The following is a 17,345-nucleotide window of genomic DNA, read 5'->3' as shown; positions in this document are numbered from 1 at the left end:
TGCCCTGGGCCCCATATAGCAGTCGCATGGTCTGCCGCTATGGTAGTTACGACCCTGATTAGCGATCAACCTTTAAAGGTAATCTGTCACCAGTGACCTCCCTAAATGTTTGCAAAGACATATTCATGTGGTTCACCTGATTAAAATGCTGTTTTTCTTTTGGTGATCTGAGGTTCCTTCCTGAGTTATCCATATCTTTTCCTAATATGCAAATTAGGCATTTGGTACATTGAGGGAATTCTTGTTGAACTCAAGCTCCACTATTTTCTGTGGCCAACCCCTCTCTCGCTGCTTTGCCACTGCCTGACCCTATCAAAAAAAGCAGCCATAGAAAGGACTGGAGCTTAGGTGCAAAAAGAACAATGGTAACGCCCTCATTGCACCAGGGCCTAATTTGCATAATTTGAGAATTAATTAGTTTGAAATAACAAGGAAACCCAGCACCCATAGGGGTATGGCCAGGTGCCACTAGAAAAAAATGTAATTGTTGGCTCTGCCCAGGTGGGCTATACCCTCTCTAAAGACACTGGACTAACCAGTTGGTAGAAAAACAGTAAGAGAGAAACTACAAACAAAAAACCAAGAGCCAACATGTACTGAACTTGGAAGAGAACCAAAAAGAACTAACAGCCTGGGAAAGGAAAGAAAACCGAAGAAAAACATAACATCTGTGTACCTCAATCCATCCAACGAGAAAGGAATTTTACATTAAGTACAAAAATCCAATTTTCTTGTGATTGACATTGGGGGGACACAGCAACAAGGGACATCCCAAAGCAGTCCCAGTCCCCCTGGGGGGCATGGGAGGAAGACAGCCACGCGAACAACCTAATGGTCATCAATATCAGATCGGCAGGGGTCTGACTCTGTGCAAGCGCCGTCTTCCCTGCATTGGTTAGCGACTTGCCGACTACATCGCAGAGGTGAACAGGTGTAATTACAAGCCGTCCTATTCACTTAGATGGGACGGCTCATTCGTATTCAAGTGCATAGGAATGAGCTGTCCTATAGAACTGAATGGAGCTCCTTTTAACTACACCTGCTCACCCCTTTAATGGTTGACCGAATTCAACAGGAGTTGATGCCTTGAAGGCTGGTGGGCCTCGGGAATGACAAAGAAAGAGTCTGAACAACGGAGGGATTCCAACAGGGCCAGATAATTTCTGATCGCTCGAACAACATGAATCGAAGGAACTGCTAATGAGACTCAGCAATGAGAACGTACAGATAGGTGTTGCAGATGTAGTTGGATGACATAAACTTGCCCATTTCCAGGGATGCCACCACAGATCTGAGGGATTCCATACAAAAGCAGTGGACTACGAGAAACTGATTGAGGATCTTCAGGTCTAGAATGGGGTGGGGAGAGCTGTCCTTCTTCGGAACTGTAAAGAGATTGGAGTAGAACCCCTGAAAACATTCTAAAACAGGCATGGGTACAATCACGCTTTGCATGTGAATGAATGGCCTGAAGAAAGGCAGCCACTCAAGAAGGGGACCAAGATGACAACGACAGGTAGAACCTGCCAGAGGAAGGGACAGAAAATGATATTTAGTATTTTGACAACACCACCTCCAGGACCCAAGCATTGTCTGCCAGGACAATAAGTTGCAGTGGCGGGGACAATTCTGAGATAAGGGAGAACTCTTGCCACCTGTAGTCTTCTAAATAAGTTCTTCCAAGGCCTTACTAAAATTATTTTTGACCAGGAAGGGTAGATATAAAAGTGTCTTTTTAGACGCTGCGTCGGCTGCCCAGGGAGTGGAGCTGTACCGCAGAACAAATCACCACCGGATTGGCTGCTTCCCTGCATGCTAGGTAAGTGCATGCAGGGTAAACATCACATAGGTACCAGGAAGCCAGGAGTTAATATGCAAGGAGAAAGATCTGCTTGGTCAGAAGCTGTTTGGCCCAAACAACACCGGCTTTAGCAAACCAGTGGGCATCAAAAGCAGGGCAGAAAGCTGAGCCAGCTACAATAACAGACATGGACAGGAAATCTCTCTTCTTGTCCAAGGAGTCAGAGAGAGAAGCAGCGTCAAGGGAAGGTGGCATCCTTGGCTAGGCGACCTACTTGTGGATCCTGGATGGATGGACCATTTTGAGATGGATTCCTTGAAGAAGGGGAAGAGGACTTCTAAAGCTTTAGAGGATGAGAGCTACTTATCAAGATGACACCACTCCTTAGCCAGTAGCACCTCAAGATCCACATGGTTAGTGAAGACCAAGGCAGGGTGCCTAGTAGGGTATAAAGACACTTTGGGGCACATTTATTAAGACCTGAATCTAAAATGCCCCTGCTCTGGCGGAGGATCAGTCAAAGTTAAGAGGTGCAGGCCTCTCCATAACTTCGGCACATCCAACGCCAGTTGTAAATGTAAGACAGCTTCCAAGCCGTCTCACATGTAGACACTTTTCTACGCTTAAAACAGGCGTAGAAAATGATGAATGAGGTCAGGCGCATCTGCGCCTGATATACAGTTGCAAGGAATAGTATGTGAACCCTTTGGAATTGTATGGATTTCTGCACAAATTGGTCATAAAATGTGATCTGATCTTCATCTAAGTCACAATAATAGACAATCACAGTCTGCTTAAACTAATGACACACAAAGAAGTAAATGTTACCATGTTTTTAATGAACACACCATGTAAACATTCAGAGTGCAGGTGGAAAAAGCATTTGAACCCCTAGACTAATGACATCTCCAAGAGCTAATTGGAGTGAGGTGTCAGCCAACTGGAGTCCAATCAATGAGAGGAGATTGGAGGTGTTGGTTACAGCTGCCCTATAAAAAACACACCAGTTCTGGGTTTGCTTTTCACAAGAAGCATTGCCTGATGTGAATGATGCCTCGCACAAAAGAGCTCTCAGAAGACCTACAATTAAGAATTGCTGACTTGCATTAAGTTGGAAAGGGATATTAAAGTATCTCCAAAAGCCTTGCTGTTCATCAGTCCACGGTAAGACAAATTGTCTATAAATAGAGAAAGTTCAGCACTGCTGCTACTCTCCCTAGGAGTGGCCATCCTGTAAAGATGATTGCAAGAGCACATCGCAGACTGCTCAATGAGGTGAAGATGAATCGTAGAGTGTCAGCTAAAGACTTACAAAAGTCTCTGGCATATGCTAACATCCCTGTCAGCGAATCTACGATATGTAAAACACTAAACAAGAATGGATTTCATGGGAGGATGCCACAGAGGAAGCCACTGCTGTCCAAAAAAAACATTGCTGCACATTTACAGTTTGCACAAAAGCACCTGGATGTTCCACAGCAGTACTGGCAAAATATTCTGTGGACAGATGAAACCAAAGTTGAGTTGTTTGGAAGAACACAACACTATGTGTGGAGAGAAAGAGGCACAGCACACCAAGATCAAAACCTCATCCCAACTGTGAAGTATGGTGGTGGGAGCATCATGGTTTGGGGCTGCTTTGCTGCGTCAGGGCCTGGATGGATTGCTATTATCGAAGGAAAAAATGAATTCCCAAGTTTATCAAGACATTTTGCAGGAGAACTTAAGGCCATCTGTCCACCAGCTAAAGCTCAACAGAAGATGGGTGTTGTAACAGGACAACGACCCAAAGCATAGAAGTAAATCAACAACAGAATGGCTTAAACAGAAGAAAATACGCCTTCTGGAGTCCTGACCTCAACCCGATTGAGATGCTGTGGCATGACCTCAAGAAAGCGATTCACACTAGACATCCCAAGAATATTGCTGAACTGAAATAGTTCTGTAAAGAGGAATGGTTAAGAATTACTCCTGACCGTTGTGCACGTCCGATCTGCAACTACAGGAAACGTTTGGTTGAAGTTATTTCTGCCAAAGGAGGTTCAACCAGTTATTAAATCCAAGGGTTCATATACTTTTTCCACCTGCACTGTGAATGTTTACATGGTGTGTTCAATAAAAACATGGTAACATTTAATTATTTGTGTGTTATTAGTTTAAGCAGACTGTGATTGTCTATTGTTGTGACTTAGATGAAGATCAGATCACATTTTATGACCAATTTGTGCAGAAATCCATATCATTCCAAAGGGTTCACATACTTTTTCTTGCAACTGTATGCCTAATTTAGGGCCCTTTCACACTTGCGTTGTCCGGATCCGGCATAGAGTTCCGTCGTTGGGGCTCTATGCCGGAAGAATCCTGACCAGGATTATCCTAATGCATTCTGAATGGAGAGAAAACCGTTCTGGATGCATCAGGATGTCTTCAATTCCGGAACGGAACGTTTTTTGGCCGGAGAAAATACCGCAGCATGCTGCGCTTTTTGCTCCGGCCAAAAATCCTGAAGACTTGCCGCAAGGCCGGATCCGGAATTAATGCCCATTGAAAGGCATTGATCCGGATCCGGCCTTAAGCTAAACGTCGTTTCGGCGCATTGCCGGATCCGACGTTTAGCTTTTTCTGAATGGTTACCATGGCTGCCAAGACGCTAAAGTCCTGGCAGCCATGGTAAAGTGTAGTGGGGAGCGGGGGAGCAGCATACTTACCATCCGTGCGGCTCCCGGGGCGCTCCAGAGTGACGTCAGGGCGCCCCAAGCGCATGGATCACGTGATCACATGGAACACGTCATTCATGCGCACGGGGTGCTCCGACGTCATTCTGGAGCGCCCCGGGAGCCACACGGACTGTAAGTATACCGCTCCCCGCTCCCACTATGGCAACCAGGACTTTAATACCGTCCTGGGTGCCATAGTAACACTGAACGCATTTTGAAGACGGATCCGTCTTCAAATGCTTTCAGTACACTTGCGTTTTTCCGGATCCGGCGTGTAATTCCGGCAAGTGGAGTACACGCCGGATCCGGACAACGCAAGTGTGAAAGGGCCCTAAGGCATATATTTTAGCTTAAATGACCCCCTTTGTTCTGAAATGTGGAGGGGCAAATCATTCTGAATTTGTAGAGTGTCTGACTGCCTTGAGGAGTTCCTGCATGGCTGAACATAGCCTTGTGCCCTGCTCAGGTTCGGAATCAGAGTTAGAGTTGTCCCACATGGCGGTGGAAAGAACCATAGAAAAGCTGATATATTCCTGTTCTGGGAGTGATCTGAAGATGCTGAGAAGGAGTGTGATCTATAATTGTGATCAGAGGACTCCATGGGGGAACCAAAGCAGCTGCAATTTGGGCAGGCAAGAGGTCCAGGACTCAACCATGGATTGGGAGAGTCGGGCAAGGTTACCTATGGCTGAAGAAGTACCTATGGAAGAAGTAAAAGGCGCATTCAGGAGGAACCGACTTGAGGATGTAGGGGCCTGGGGCATCCTGGGAGGGTTTAGGTGCAAGGCACTGAGCACAGACAGGGTCAAGCTGTCCGTATGGCAATATCTTATTACAGTGGCCGCAAAAGAGATGCTGCAGCAGCTGCAGGTATGAAGAAAGGCTCTTCAGAGGTGGTGCTGGACCCAGAAAGAGTAACCATAGAAGAATGCAGACAAAGATTCATCCTACAGAGTAACACTGTGGTTGTAGAGGATTGGGAGGCAAGCAGACCCCTCCCCCAAGGACCAATGAAGGCAGGAAGACACCAAGGAAAAACCCAGTAAGAAAAAAAAAAAAAAGAAGGACAGAACAAGGAGAGGCCTAGTTGAGGAAGAAGCTTAGGCCTCGAGTAGAAGGCCCAGCTGGAAATGAGGCCTCAAATCACGGGACATCGGCTCCCTGGGAGAAGCGACCACAAAGGGGAGAGACATTTTTAAACTAAAAAGCTTCAGGATACTGGGGACAGACTGTGGAGCTGTGCGGCTTTCTCCCTGCAGAAGCTGGGCTTTAAAGCCTCATGCACACTGTCCGTGGAACATGGACCGCGAGATACCGGCCTGGATTCCTGCTGAGTGCAGGAGCGCACAGCATCATTGGTTGCTATGATGCCGTGCGCTTCGTGCTGCCGCCGCTGTACAGTAATACACTTGTATGATCTATACGAGTGTATTACTGTACAGCAGCGATGGGTAAAGGCAGAGAAAATGTGGGGAACCCAAGAAAAATGGGCAGAGAAGAGTCCCGGTGGTTAGGAGTGGATGTATTCAGAAGTAGAGAAGAAAGTGGCAGGAATGAGAGGCCTGGAGTAACCTAACCTAAGAGAAGGTGGAACATACCATCCGGCGTCTTCGGATGCCACAGGGTCACCCTTTCGGTAAACTTGCATATGAGTGGGATTACTGGCATTCCACAGAGGATGCAACAAGGGGGGATACTGCGTGACTAGCAAAGTACCAAAGTATGTGCCCGCAGGGGGTGCCACTGAATTGGAGACCCACAATAAAGACTTGTCTGCCGCAGGGTAAAACATGCAGAGTGTGAGGGAAAAAAAAAATGTTGAAAAACATAGCAGCAATATCTGAAGGAAAAAAAATAAAAAACAGGTCGTGTCTCCCTCCTAGACACTAGACCAGGGATGGCCAACCCTGTGTCTCTCCAGCTGTTGTAAAACTCTGGGCATGCTGGGAATTGTAGTTTTGCAACAGCTGGAGAGCCTCAGGTTGGTCATCCCTGCACTAAGACTAAAACTGGTTAGCCAATACTTTTTTTTTTTCTAGTGTCAATCTCCTAGTGGCAACTGGGTATATACCCACAGTGTCGTGTCCCCCACTGTCATTCACGAGAAATGTTCGTTTACCTGTTACCTTGCTCTCAATGGTACAAGCTTCCATTTTTATCAGTGACTTGATTGATAATGGTAATCCTTGTCTGTGTTAAACGCTAGAGCCATAGACAGCTGGATGTGATACTGCATAAGATGATGACATATCGGTCACACTGTTTACATGCAGATCTGGGATTTTGACAGCGAAATAAGAAATTGAATCCTGGTAAGTTGCTGTAAGGGTAAGCGTACTTTCAGACTAGCGTTATTCTTTTCCGGTATTGAAATCCGGTAAAGGGTCTCAATACCGGAATAAAAAGCATCAGTTTTGTCCTAAAGCAATCTGCTCAGTATACATCAGGATGTCTTCCGTTCCGTCCCTTGTACAGTATTTGACTGGACAAAACACCTCAGCTTGCTGCAGTATTTTTTCCAGCCAAAATCCTGGAACACTTCCGCACTTGCTGTATCCGGCATTCATTTCCATAGAGATGTATTAATGCTGGATCCAGTGTCAAGTGTTCCGGAAACTGCCGCGTTGCTGGATCCGGTTTTCCGGTCTGCGCATGCGCTGGGACATAGGAGGAACTATTTTTGCTTTTGATCTTTGAAAAAAAAAATTGAATACCGGATCCGTTATTCCAGATGATACCAGATGAGACGGATCCAGTATATTTGCACATGGTTTGCCGGATCTGGCAGGCAGTTCCATTGCCGGAACTGCCTGCCAGATCCGAACAACGCCAGTGTGAAAGTACCCCAAGAGTGCAAATAGGATATACTTTATTAGCAAAAAAACGACAGAACTTAGTTTTTTTTTTGTAAAAAGGAATTTATTAATATGTTACAAATATAGGCATCTGTATATAGATGTGCATCTTCTTCACTGCTGGAGAGAGAACTAATGAATGGAAGGTTGGGGAGGTGGCCAGCACAGGAACACTTAAAATGAGGTCTGATTGTCTGTAGTGGGTGAATGCCCTTCATAATCACTAGGGAACATCTATAGAAAGTGTCCAGTCATCATATAGTTTTATACAAGCAATAAGAAACCCACCCAACATAGTAGATTATGTGCTACAACTTGCATTTCACAGTAACAATGCAGAAAATGAAGTTTAAACCCCATTAAAACAGCTTATATAAAATAAAATGTCAATATGCCCCGGTAATATACTTCTTGGACATGTTAACAGTACTTCATTGGAGTCTAGAGAAGGCTTCCACTGTAGGTATGTACAGATCACAACCGCCGGGAATATTATACTGGTTACTAGCTCTCAGAGCAAAGTTTAAATATTAATACTGACACAATTGCATAGTCATACAAGAAGTAGGTGGTGAATACGTTTAGTTAACAGTACTGGATCGAGGACGCAGGACCCTCTCGGCAGGCTGAAGCTCTACCATCTTCTTCCCCTGTGCCTGAGCGTGCTCCTTGTACCACTCCTGCATTTATCAGCAGAAACACAAGAATGTAGATTAGTTGTTTTTTTTTATAATAAAAAAATACAATAGAACAAATGGTGCCTATATGCAAGCAAAATATATACAGTTTGAGCCAATATTTGGTAAACATAGAGCTTGAAGTGAAATCTACATTTATTCAACATTGGCTTAATAGTCCGCAAAGGAAAAGCTTTAGAAAATAATTCATCTGTTACTACCTGGAAACTGTCAACATGTCGATGCTGGCAAATCTTATATGCTTATTCTAAAAGTGTATTTAGTAGTTGTAGGTAACTCTGATGTTCCTGCTGTAAATGGCGGCCAAAGATAGATAGAGATATATATATATCTATGCGCATCACAGATACTACACAGCAAATGTTAACCCCATAAAAGCAATAGAAACGCCTAGGGGCCTTTTTATTATTATTATTATTATTATTCTATTTAACTCATTTTTTTCAATTCACCTTTATTTCAAATTTTCAATAGCTTTTCCTTTACATCTTTCAGTTTCAGGGCATTATTGCTTTCTGCCTCACATTGAATCAGTCAGTTAGCTGCTCTGATGACTCCATATGTAGTCATATGAACTCCTAAAAGTGTAGGAATACTCATTATAAAGTGAGGAACAGAAGTATTTGAACACCCTGCGATTTTGCAAGCGACAGAATCAAATAAAAAATTCAAGAAATCACATTGTATGATTTTTGACCGCCTAACGCAGATCTGCGGTCCGGAGGCGGCAGCTCTGCGCAGAGTGACGCATATATGCGTCATCTCGCGAGAGCCGTGACTTCCTGTGAACGTGCGCACACAGGCGCGCGCGTTCACAGGAACGGAAGGTAAGAGACAGGATCTCCAGCCTGCCAGCGGCGATCGTTCGCTGGCAGGCTGGAGATGCGTTTTTTTTTTTTAACCCCTAACAGGTATATTAGACCCTGTTTTGATAACAGCGTCTAATATACCTGCTACCTGGTCCTCTGGTGGTCCCTTTTGTTTGGATCGACCACCAGAGGACACAGGTAGCTCAGTAAAGTACCACAAAACACCACTACACCCCCCCCCCTGTCACTTATTAACCCCTTATGAACCCCTGATCACCCCATATAGACTCCCTGATCACCCCCCTGTCATTGATCACCCCCCTGTCATTGATCACCCCCCTGTCATTGATCACCCCCCTGTCAGGCTCCGTTCAGACGTCCGTATGATTTTTACGGATCCACGGATACATGGATCGGATCCGCAAAACACATACGGACGTCTGAATGGAGCCTTACAGGGGGGTGATCAATGACAGGGGGGTGATCACCCCATACAGACTCCCTAATCACCCCCCTGTTATGGATCACCCCCTGTAAGGCTCCATTTAGACATTTTTTTGGGCACAAGTTAGCGGAAATAGATATTTTATTTTTATTTTATTTTTCTTACAAAGTCTCATATTCCACTAACTTGTGTCAAAAAATAAAATCTCACATGAACTCACCATACCCCTCACGGAATCCAAATGCATAACATTTTTTAGACATTTATATTCCAGACTTCTTCTCATGCTTTAGGGCCCCTAAAATGCCAGGGCAGTATAAATACCCCACATGTGACCCCATTTCGGAAAGAAGACACCCCAAGATATTCCGTGAGGGGCATATTGAGTCCATGAAAGATTGACATTTTTGTCCCAAGTTAGCGGAAAGGGAGACTTTGTGAGAAAATACAAAAAAAAATAAAAAATCTATTTCCGCTAACTTGTGTCAAAAAAAAAAGAAAATTTCTATGAACTCGCCATGCCCCTTATTGAATACCTTGGGGTGTCTTCTTTCCAAAATAGGGTCACATGTGCGGTATTTATACTGCCCTGGCATTTTAGGGGCCCGAAAGCGTAAGAAGAAGTCTGGGATCCAAATGTCTAAAAATGCCCTCCTAAAAAGGAATTTGGGCCGCTTTGCGCATCTAGGCTGCAAAAAAGTGTCACACATGTGGTATCGCCGTACTCAGGAGAAGTTGGGCAATGTGTTTTGGGGTGTCATTTTACATATACCCATGCTGGGTGAGATAAATATCTTGGTCAAATGCCAACTTTGTATTAAAAAAATGGGAAAAGTTGTCTTTTGCCAAGATATTTCTCTCACCCAGCATAGGTATATGTAAAATGACACCCCAAAACACATTCCCCAACTTCTCCTGAGTACGGCGATACCAGATGTGTGACACTTTTTAGCAGCCTAGGTGGGCAAAGGGGCACACATTCCAAAGAGCACCTTTAGGATTTCACCGGCCATTTTTTTTTTTACAGATTTTGATTTCAAACTACTTCTCACGCATCTGGGCCCCTAAAATGCCAGGGCAGTATAACTACCCCACAAGTGACCCCATTTTGGAAAGAAGACACCCCAAGGTATTTTGTGATGGGCATAGTGAGTTCATGGAAGTTTTTATTATTTGTCACAAGTTAGTGGAATATGAGACTTTGTAAGAAAAAATAAAAAATAAAAAAATAATCATCATTTTCCGCTAACTTATGACAAAAAATAAAAAGTTCTATGAACTCACTATGCCCATCAGTGAATACCTTAGGGTGTCTACTTTCCAAAATGGGGTCATTTGTGGGGTGTTTGTACTGTCTGGGCATTGTAGAACCTCAGGAAACATGACAGGTGCTCAGAAAGTCAGAGCTGCTTCAAAAAGCGGAAATTCACATTTTTGTACCATAGTTTGTAAACGCTATAACTTTTACCCAAACCATTTTTTTTTTTACCCAAACATTTTTTTTTTTTATCAAAGACATGTAGAACAATAAATTTAAACTGAAAGTGAAAAATGTCATTTTTTTGCAAAAGAATCATTCAATTTCGATTAATAACAAAAGAAGTAAAAATGTCAGCAGCAATGAAATACCACCAAATGAAAGCTCTATTAGTGAGAAGAAAAGGAGGTAAAATTAATTTGGGTGGTAAGTTGCATGACCGAGCAATAAACGGTGAAATTAGTGTAGTGCAGAAATGTAAAAAGTAGGGATCGACCGATTATCGGATTTACCGATATTATCGGCCGATATTCAGGATTTTGAACGTTATCGGCATTTATTTTGCCGATATTCCGATAACGTCCTGGGAACACAGATCGCGCTGCTGACAGCGCTCTCCGTGTTCCCTCAGCAGCAGCACAGGGGAGAAGGAGCAGTGTCTCCTCCCCCTGTGCTGCTGCTGCCGCTCCAGCCAATGGGAGGACAGGGGACAAGAGGAGGGGAGGAGCTATGGCCACTGCGCCACCAATGAAGCTTAATCTCACATTAATTCATATACAGGAGGCGGGAGCTGCAGAATCACATAGCCGGCTCCCGGCCTCTATGAGCTGTAGCTGCGATCTGCGGTAGTTAACTCCTCAGGTGCCGCGGATCGCAGCTACAGCTCAGAGGTCGGGAGCCGGCTATGTGATCCTGCAGCCAGCTCCCGTCTCCTGTATATGAATAAATTAGAGATTAAGCTTCATTGGTGGCGCAGTGCGCCCCCCCCAAGCCCCCCAGTATCAGACATTGGTGGCGCAGTGCGCACCCCCTCCCCCCCCAATATTAGGCATTGGTGGCGCAGTGCGCCTCCCACCCAAGCCCCCCCAGTATTAAGCATTGGTGGCGCAGTGCGCCCCCCCTCCCCCCCAGTATTAAGCAGTGGTGCGCCCCCCCTCCCCCCCCACCCCAGTCGCAGTGCGCCCCCCACAGGATTCCCTCTCCCCTGCTCCTCCGATCGGAGCCCCAGCAGTGTAATGCTGGGGCTCCGATCGGTTACCATGGCAGCCAGGACGCTATTGAAGCCCTGGCTGCCATGGTAAGCTCCATGCTGCTGTGTGCACAAAGCACACAGCAGCAGGGACAGTGTGAGCTCCTATTCACCCTGATAGATCTCTATCAGGGTGAATAGGACAAGGGTTCTAGTCCCTAAGGGGGCTAAAAGTTAGTTAAAAAAAAAAAAAAAAAAAAAAAAAGTAATAAAAATAAAAACACCAAAATATTAAATATAAATGAAAAAGAAAGATTTACAAAAAAAAAAAAAAAATACACATTAACAATAAACATTAATTTTCAGCAGATTTGTGGGAATTTTTTATTTTTTTTTCAAAAATGAAAATTCCCAGAATATCGGTATAAATTATCGGCTATCGGCCTGAAAGTTCACAAATTATCGGTATCGGCCCTAAAAAAATCAATATCGGTCGATCCCTAGTAAAAAGTGGCCTGGTCATTAAGGGTGTTTCAGCTAGGGGGGTTGAAGTGGTTAAAGAATGTATTTGTCTTGCACTGCTGAACATAAGTATTTGAACACCTGAGAAAATCAGTGTTAATATTTGTCACAGAAGCGTTTGTTTGCAATTACAGAGATCAAATGTTCCCTGTAGTTCTTGACCAGGTTTGCACACACACTGCACCAGGGATTTTGGCCCATTCCTCCACACAAATCTCCTCTAGATCTGTAAGGTTTCGGGACTGTCGCTGAGCAACACAGAGTTTCAGCTCCCTCCAAAGATGTTCTATTGGATTTAGGTCTGTAGATTGGCTAGGCCACTCCAGAACCTTGATATGCTTCTTATGGAGCCAGCTCCTTGGTTATCCTGGCTGTGTGCTTCGGGTCGTTGTCATATTGGAAGACCCAGCCACGACCCACCTTCAATGCTCTGACTGAGGGAAGGAAGTTTTTGCTCAAAATCTCACAATAAATGGCTCCATTCATCCACTCCTTAAAAGGGAACCTGTCATCAACTTTATGCTGATCTTACTGAGGGCAGCATAAATTAGTGACAGAAATGCTGATTTCAGCGGTGTGTCACTCAAGAGCTAAAAGTGGTTGCCGAGAACCAGCATCATAATGATTGCAGCCCAGGCCTTGAAAAGAGTCAGATCTACTTGAGAAGAGTCATGGTTATTCATAATCTCCTGCTCTCTCACCCATCTGCTGATGATTGGCAGTTCTCTCCTATAGAGAAAGGGAGAAAACTAGGTAGAAGGCCGTCAGTCATCAACAGGTGGGCAGGGAGGGCAGGAATTCATGAATGACCATAACTCTTCTCAGGTGACCGTGAATCTTTTCCCGGCCTAGTCTGCAATGATTGTGATGTTGGTTCTCGGTAACCACTTACTTTTAACTTCTAAATGACAGACCGCTGAAATCAACTCACCTGTCTCTACTTTATTCTGCTGTTAGTATGGGCAGCAAAAAGTTGATGACAGGTTCCCTTTAATACAGTGCAGTCGTCCTGTCCCCTTCGCAGAAAAGCACCCCCATGCTTCACAGTAGGGATGGTGTCCTTGGGATGCAACTCATCCTTCTTTTTCCTCCAAACACGACGAGTGAAGTTTAGACCAAAAAGTTCTACTTTGGTCTCATCTGACCACACGACTTTCTCCCATGCCTCCTCTGGATCATCCAGATGATCATTGGAAAACTTCAGACGGGCCTGGACATGTGATGACTTGAGCAGGGGAATCTTACGTGCAATGCGTGATTTGAAACCACGACGGCGTAGTGTTCTACCGACAGTGACCTTTGAAACTGTGGTCCCAGCTCTCTTCATGTTATTGACCAGCTCCTCCCTTGTAGTTCTGGGCTGATTCCTCACCTTTCTTATCATCAGTGATACCCCACAAGGTGAAATCTTGTATGGAGCTCCAGTTCGAAGGAAACTGACAGTCGTCTTTAGCTTCTTCCATTTTCTAACAATTGCTCCAACAGTTGATCTATTTTCACCAAGCTGCTTGGCAATTGCCCTGTAGCCCTGGAAAGGTCCACAATTTTGTCTCTGGTGTCTTTTGACAGCTCTTTGGTTTTTCCCATGGTAGTAGTTGGCGTCTGACTGACTGTGGGGTGGACAGGTGTCTTTAAAGAGTTCAGACAGGTGCTACTAAGTTAGATTAATGAGTTGAGTAGAGGTGGACTTTTTAAAAGGCACAGTAACAGAATTCTTGCTGTTTCTCAGGTGTTCAAATACTTATGTTCAGCAGAGCAAGACAAATACATTCTTTAAAAATCATACAATGTGATTTCCTGATTTTTTTATTTATTCTGTCTCTCAGAGTGGGAATGCACCTACAATTTGCATTTCAGACCCCTCCATGATTTAAGTGGGAGAACTTGCAAAATCACAGGGTATTCAAATACTTTGGTTCATCACTGTAGCTAAATCTATCAGTTTGATAAGAATTTTGCTATAATCAGTCAGGAGGAGATAGGGCTAGAGATTAATCTGTAAGAGCAGCTCCCTGGCTGATACAAACAGAAATAGTCTGTAGAGATACTGAAACTAAATGCTGAAAAACTGTTGAATTTTTTTTTAAATAAAGACCAATTGAAAAAATATATCTGTTTAGTCCAAAATGAGTGAAATGCAATGATTAAAAAAAAATTGTCCCAAAGGTGTCCGTAGCCTTTAAGGCACCCTACCTAGAGGCTACATTTATGACAAAATAATAACTTGGGCAAATGAGGTATGGCCATACGATCAACATCAGAAGCCTATCTGCAAGCCTGCTTACTGCTATAACAGTTGGATCAGAAATCTTGCATCCCAGTCATTTAACCCCTTCTTTAGATGCCGTGATCAATACTGACTACGCTGTAATTGCGGGGTGCTAATGGTTTACCAACCAGTGCCTATTGCCTGGGGCTTAATGGGCCATATTTTCATGAAAATTATTGTATCGTCTACAAGAACAAAAAAGGAATTATATACACCCACACTAAATTCAATAAAGAAAAACTATATAACTGCTGCATTCACCCATACAACGACTGGGTTGAAGCCAGTCGTTGCTTTTCTTACCTGAATATATATATACTGTATATGATTATAACGTAAAGGGTCATTGAGTTTTTAAAAACCTTTTCATATGTCATAGAGACATATTAAATGTTTTGATCATTGGGGGTCTGAATGCTAAAACCCCCCACTGATCGCTAGAGAAGCCCTTGCATATTGCGCTCTCTCCCCTCACTGCAGGATATGTATCAGTTCTTGCAAGGAGCGAGGGTGAGCTATATGAGTGCTTCTCTCTCCTTATTCTACTGATCAGTGGACGATTCAGCACTCAGACCCTCACCGGTCAAAATTTTTGCAATACCTCTGACATTCAAAAAAGGAGATTTTTTGTATAACTTACCAGTTAAATCTCTTTCTCGCTCTTCCTTGGGGGACACAGACCTTGGGTATAGCTCAGCTCCCTAGGAGGCGTGACACTAAGTAAAACTGTTAAGCCCCTCCTCCATCAGCTATACCCTCAGCCTGGAGATAGAGGCTACCAGTTGCGTGTCCAAGTAGTGAAAGGATAACAACCAATAACGGAAACAACCAGCCAGCAACCCAACGGGGCGCCAGACCATAACCCTGTAACCAAACACAGAAGGGTGGGTGCTGTGTCCCCCAAGGAAGAGCGAGAAAGAGATTTAACTGGTAAGTTATACAAAAATCTCCTTTTCTCGCCCATTTTCCTTGGGGGACACAGACCTTGGGACGTTCAAGAGCAGTCCAAGAAGGGAGGGACCACAAACCCAAGGCGGAACACCACCAGAGCATCAGGAAACCGCTGCCTGCAAAACCAGGCGGCCCAAAGCAGCATCCGCTGATGGATGCGTATGCACCCTATAGAACTTTGTGAAAGTGTGCAGAGAGGACCAAGTGGCTGCTTTGCACAACTGTTCAGCCGAGGCCCGATGCCTCTGCGCCCAGGAAGCTCCGACTGCTCTGGTGGAATGAGCAGTGACGCCGAAAGGCGGAGGTCTGCCCTTGGCTCGATAAGCCTCAGACACCGCCAGTTTAATGAAACGGGCAATAGCCACCTTGGAGACCGCCAACCCTCTGCGCGAACCCTCCGGAACCACAAACAGGGAGTCCGTGCGCCGAAAGGACCCGGTGACCTCCAAGTAAATCCTCAACGCCCTGACCACATCCAGACGGTGCAGTTCCCGTTCTCTGGGGTGGGAAGGAGAGGGACAGAGCGACGGAAGGACGATGTCCTCATTGATGTGAAAGGCGGAGACCACCTTTGGCAGGAAAGTCGGGGGACAGGCCGAAGCACAACCTTATCCTGGTGGAAGATCAGGAAAGGTTCGGAGCAAGAAAGAGCCGCTAACTCCGACACCCGTCGGAGAGACGTGACGGCCACAAGAAAGATGACCTTGCAGGACAGAAGGCGAAGGGAGACCTCCCGTAAAGGCTCGAAGGGGGCTGATTGGAGCGCCGAGAGCACCACATTCAGGTCCCAGGAAGGAACTGGAGGGCGGTACGGCGGAACAGAGTGAGCCACCCCTTGTAAGAAGGTCTTAATTGGCCCTAGAGGGGCCAGGGGACGCTGGAGAAGAATAGACAGCGCCGAAATCTGACCCTTCAGAGAACTGAGGCACAGCCCCAGGTCCAGACCCGACTGGAGGAAGGACAGGATTGTGGGAAGAGAAAACCGGAGAGGTGGGATGCTCCGGGACTCACAGAACCCCAGATAGGACCTCCAAACCCGATAGTAGATCCTAGAGGATACGGGCTTACAAGCCCGGATCATGGTGCGGACTACGTCCGCGGAGAAACCCCGTCGCGTTAAGACGGCGGTCTCAATAGCCACGCCGTCAAACGTAGCGAGCCTAAATGCTCGTGGAAGATCGGTCCCTGAGAGAGAAGGTCTTCCCTGGAGGGCAGTGGCCACGGTGCGTCTGCCAACAGCAACATTAGGTCGGCGTACCAAGACCGGCGGGGCCAATCCGGGGCGATTAGAATCGCGGGGACGCCCTCTGCCGCGATCCTCCGAAGAACCCGTGGCAGGAGGGGAAAAGGAGGAAAGACGTACAGAAGGGAGAATTCGCGCCACGGAAGGACGAGCGCGTCGGCGCCGTATGCCTTCGGGTCCCGTGCCCTGGCCAGGTATAGGGGGACCTTGTGGTTGAATTTGGAGGCCATGAGGTCCACGTCGGGGCGACCCCAGCGAAGACAAAGGGCTTCGAACACCTCTGGGTGCAGGGACCATTCTCCCGGGTCGATGGTGGACCGGCTGAGGAAATCCGCCGCCCAGTTGTCCACCCCCGGGATGTAAATCGCAGATAAGGCCGGCACGTGCGTCTCCGCCCAGAGGAGAATGAGGGTCACCTCTTGCATCGCTGCCTCCCTGATGGTTTATGTATGCCACAGCCGTGGCATTGTCCGATTGGATCCGAACAGGGTGGCCCCTCAGCAGATGGGTCCAGTGTCTGAGGGACAGAAGAATCGCCCTCAGTTCCAGAATATTGATTGGAAGTCTGGACTCCGATAGAGACCAAAC

General features: G+C 45.7%; 1 protein-coding gene across 2 annotated transcripts in view; it reads right to left on the bottom strand.

Moving 5' to 3' along the window:
* Positions 1-7,415: 7,415 nt before the first annotated feature.
* TPCN1 (two pore segment channel 1) overlaps positions 7,416-17,345 on the bottom strand; it is a 69,574-nt gene continuing 59,644 nt past the window's right edge. For both annotated transcript variants that reach the window (XM_044275303.1, XM_044275304.1), the window contains exon 28: positions 7,416-8,053. In XM_044275303.1, coding sequence (XP_044131238.1) covers positions 7,955-8,053 — 99 coding nt within the window. In that variant the 3' untranslated portion in view covers positions 7,416-7,954. The remainder of the gene's footprint in view (positions 8,054-17,345) is intronic.

This window comes from Bufo gargarizans, chromosome 1, assembly GCF_014858855.1.
Source record: "Bufo gargarizans isolate SCDJY-AF-19 chromosome 1, ASM1485885v1, whole genome shotgun sequence".
In the NCBI taxonomy this organism is placed as follows: domain Eukaryota; kingdom Metazoa; phylum Chordata; class Amphibia; order Anura; family Bufonidae; genus Bufo; species Bufo gargarizans.
Note: the sequence above shows the minus strand (reverse complement) of the source record. Positions and strands in the feature narration are given on the sequence as shown.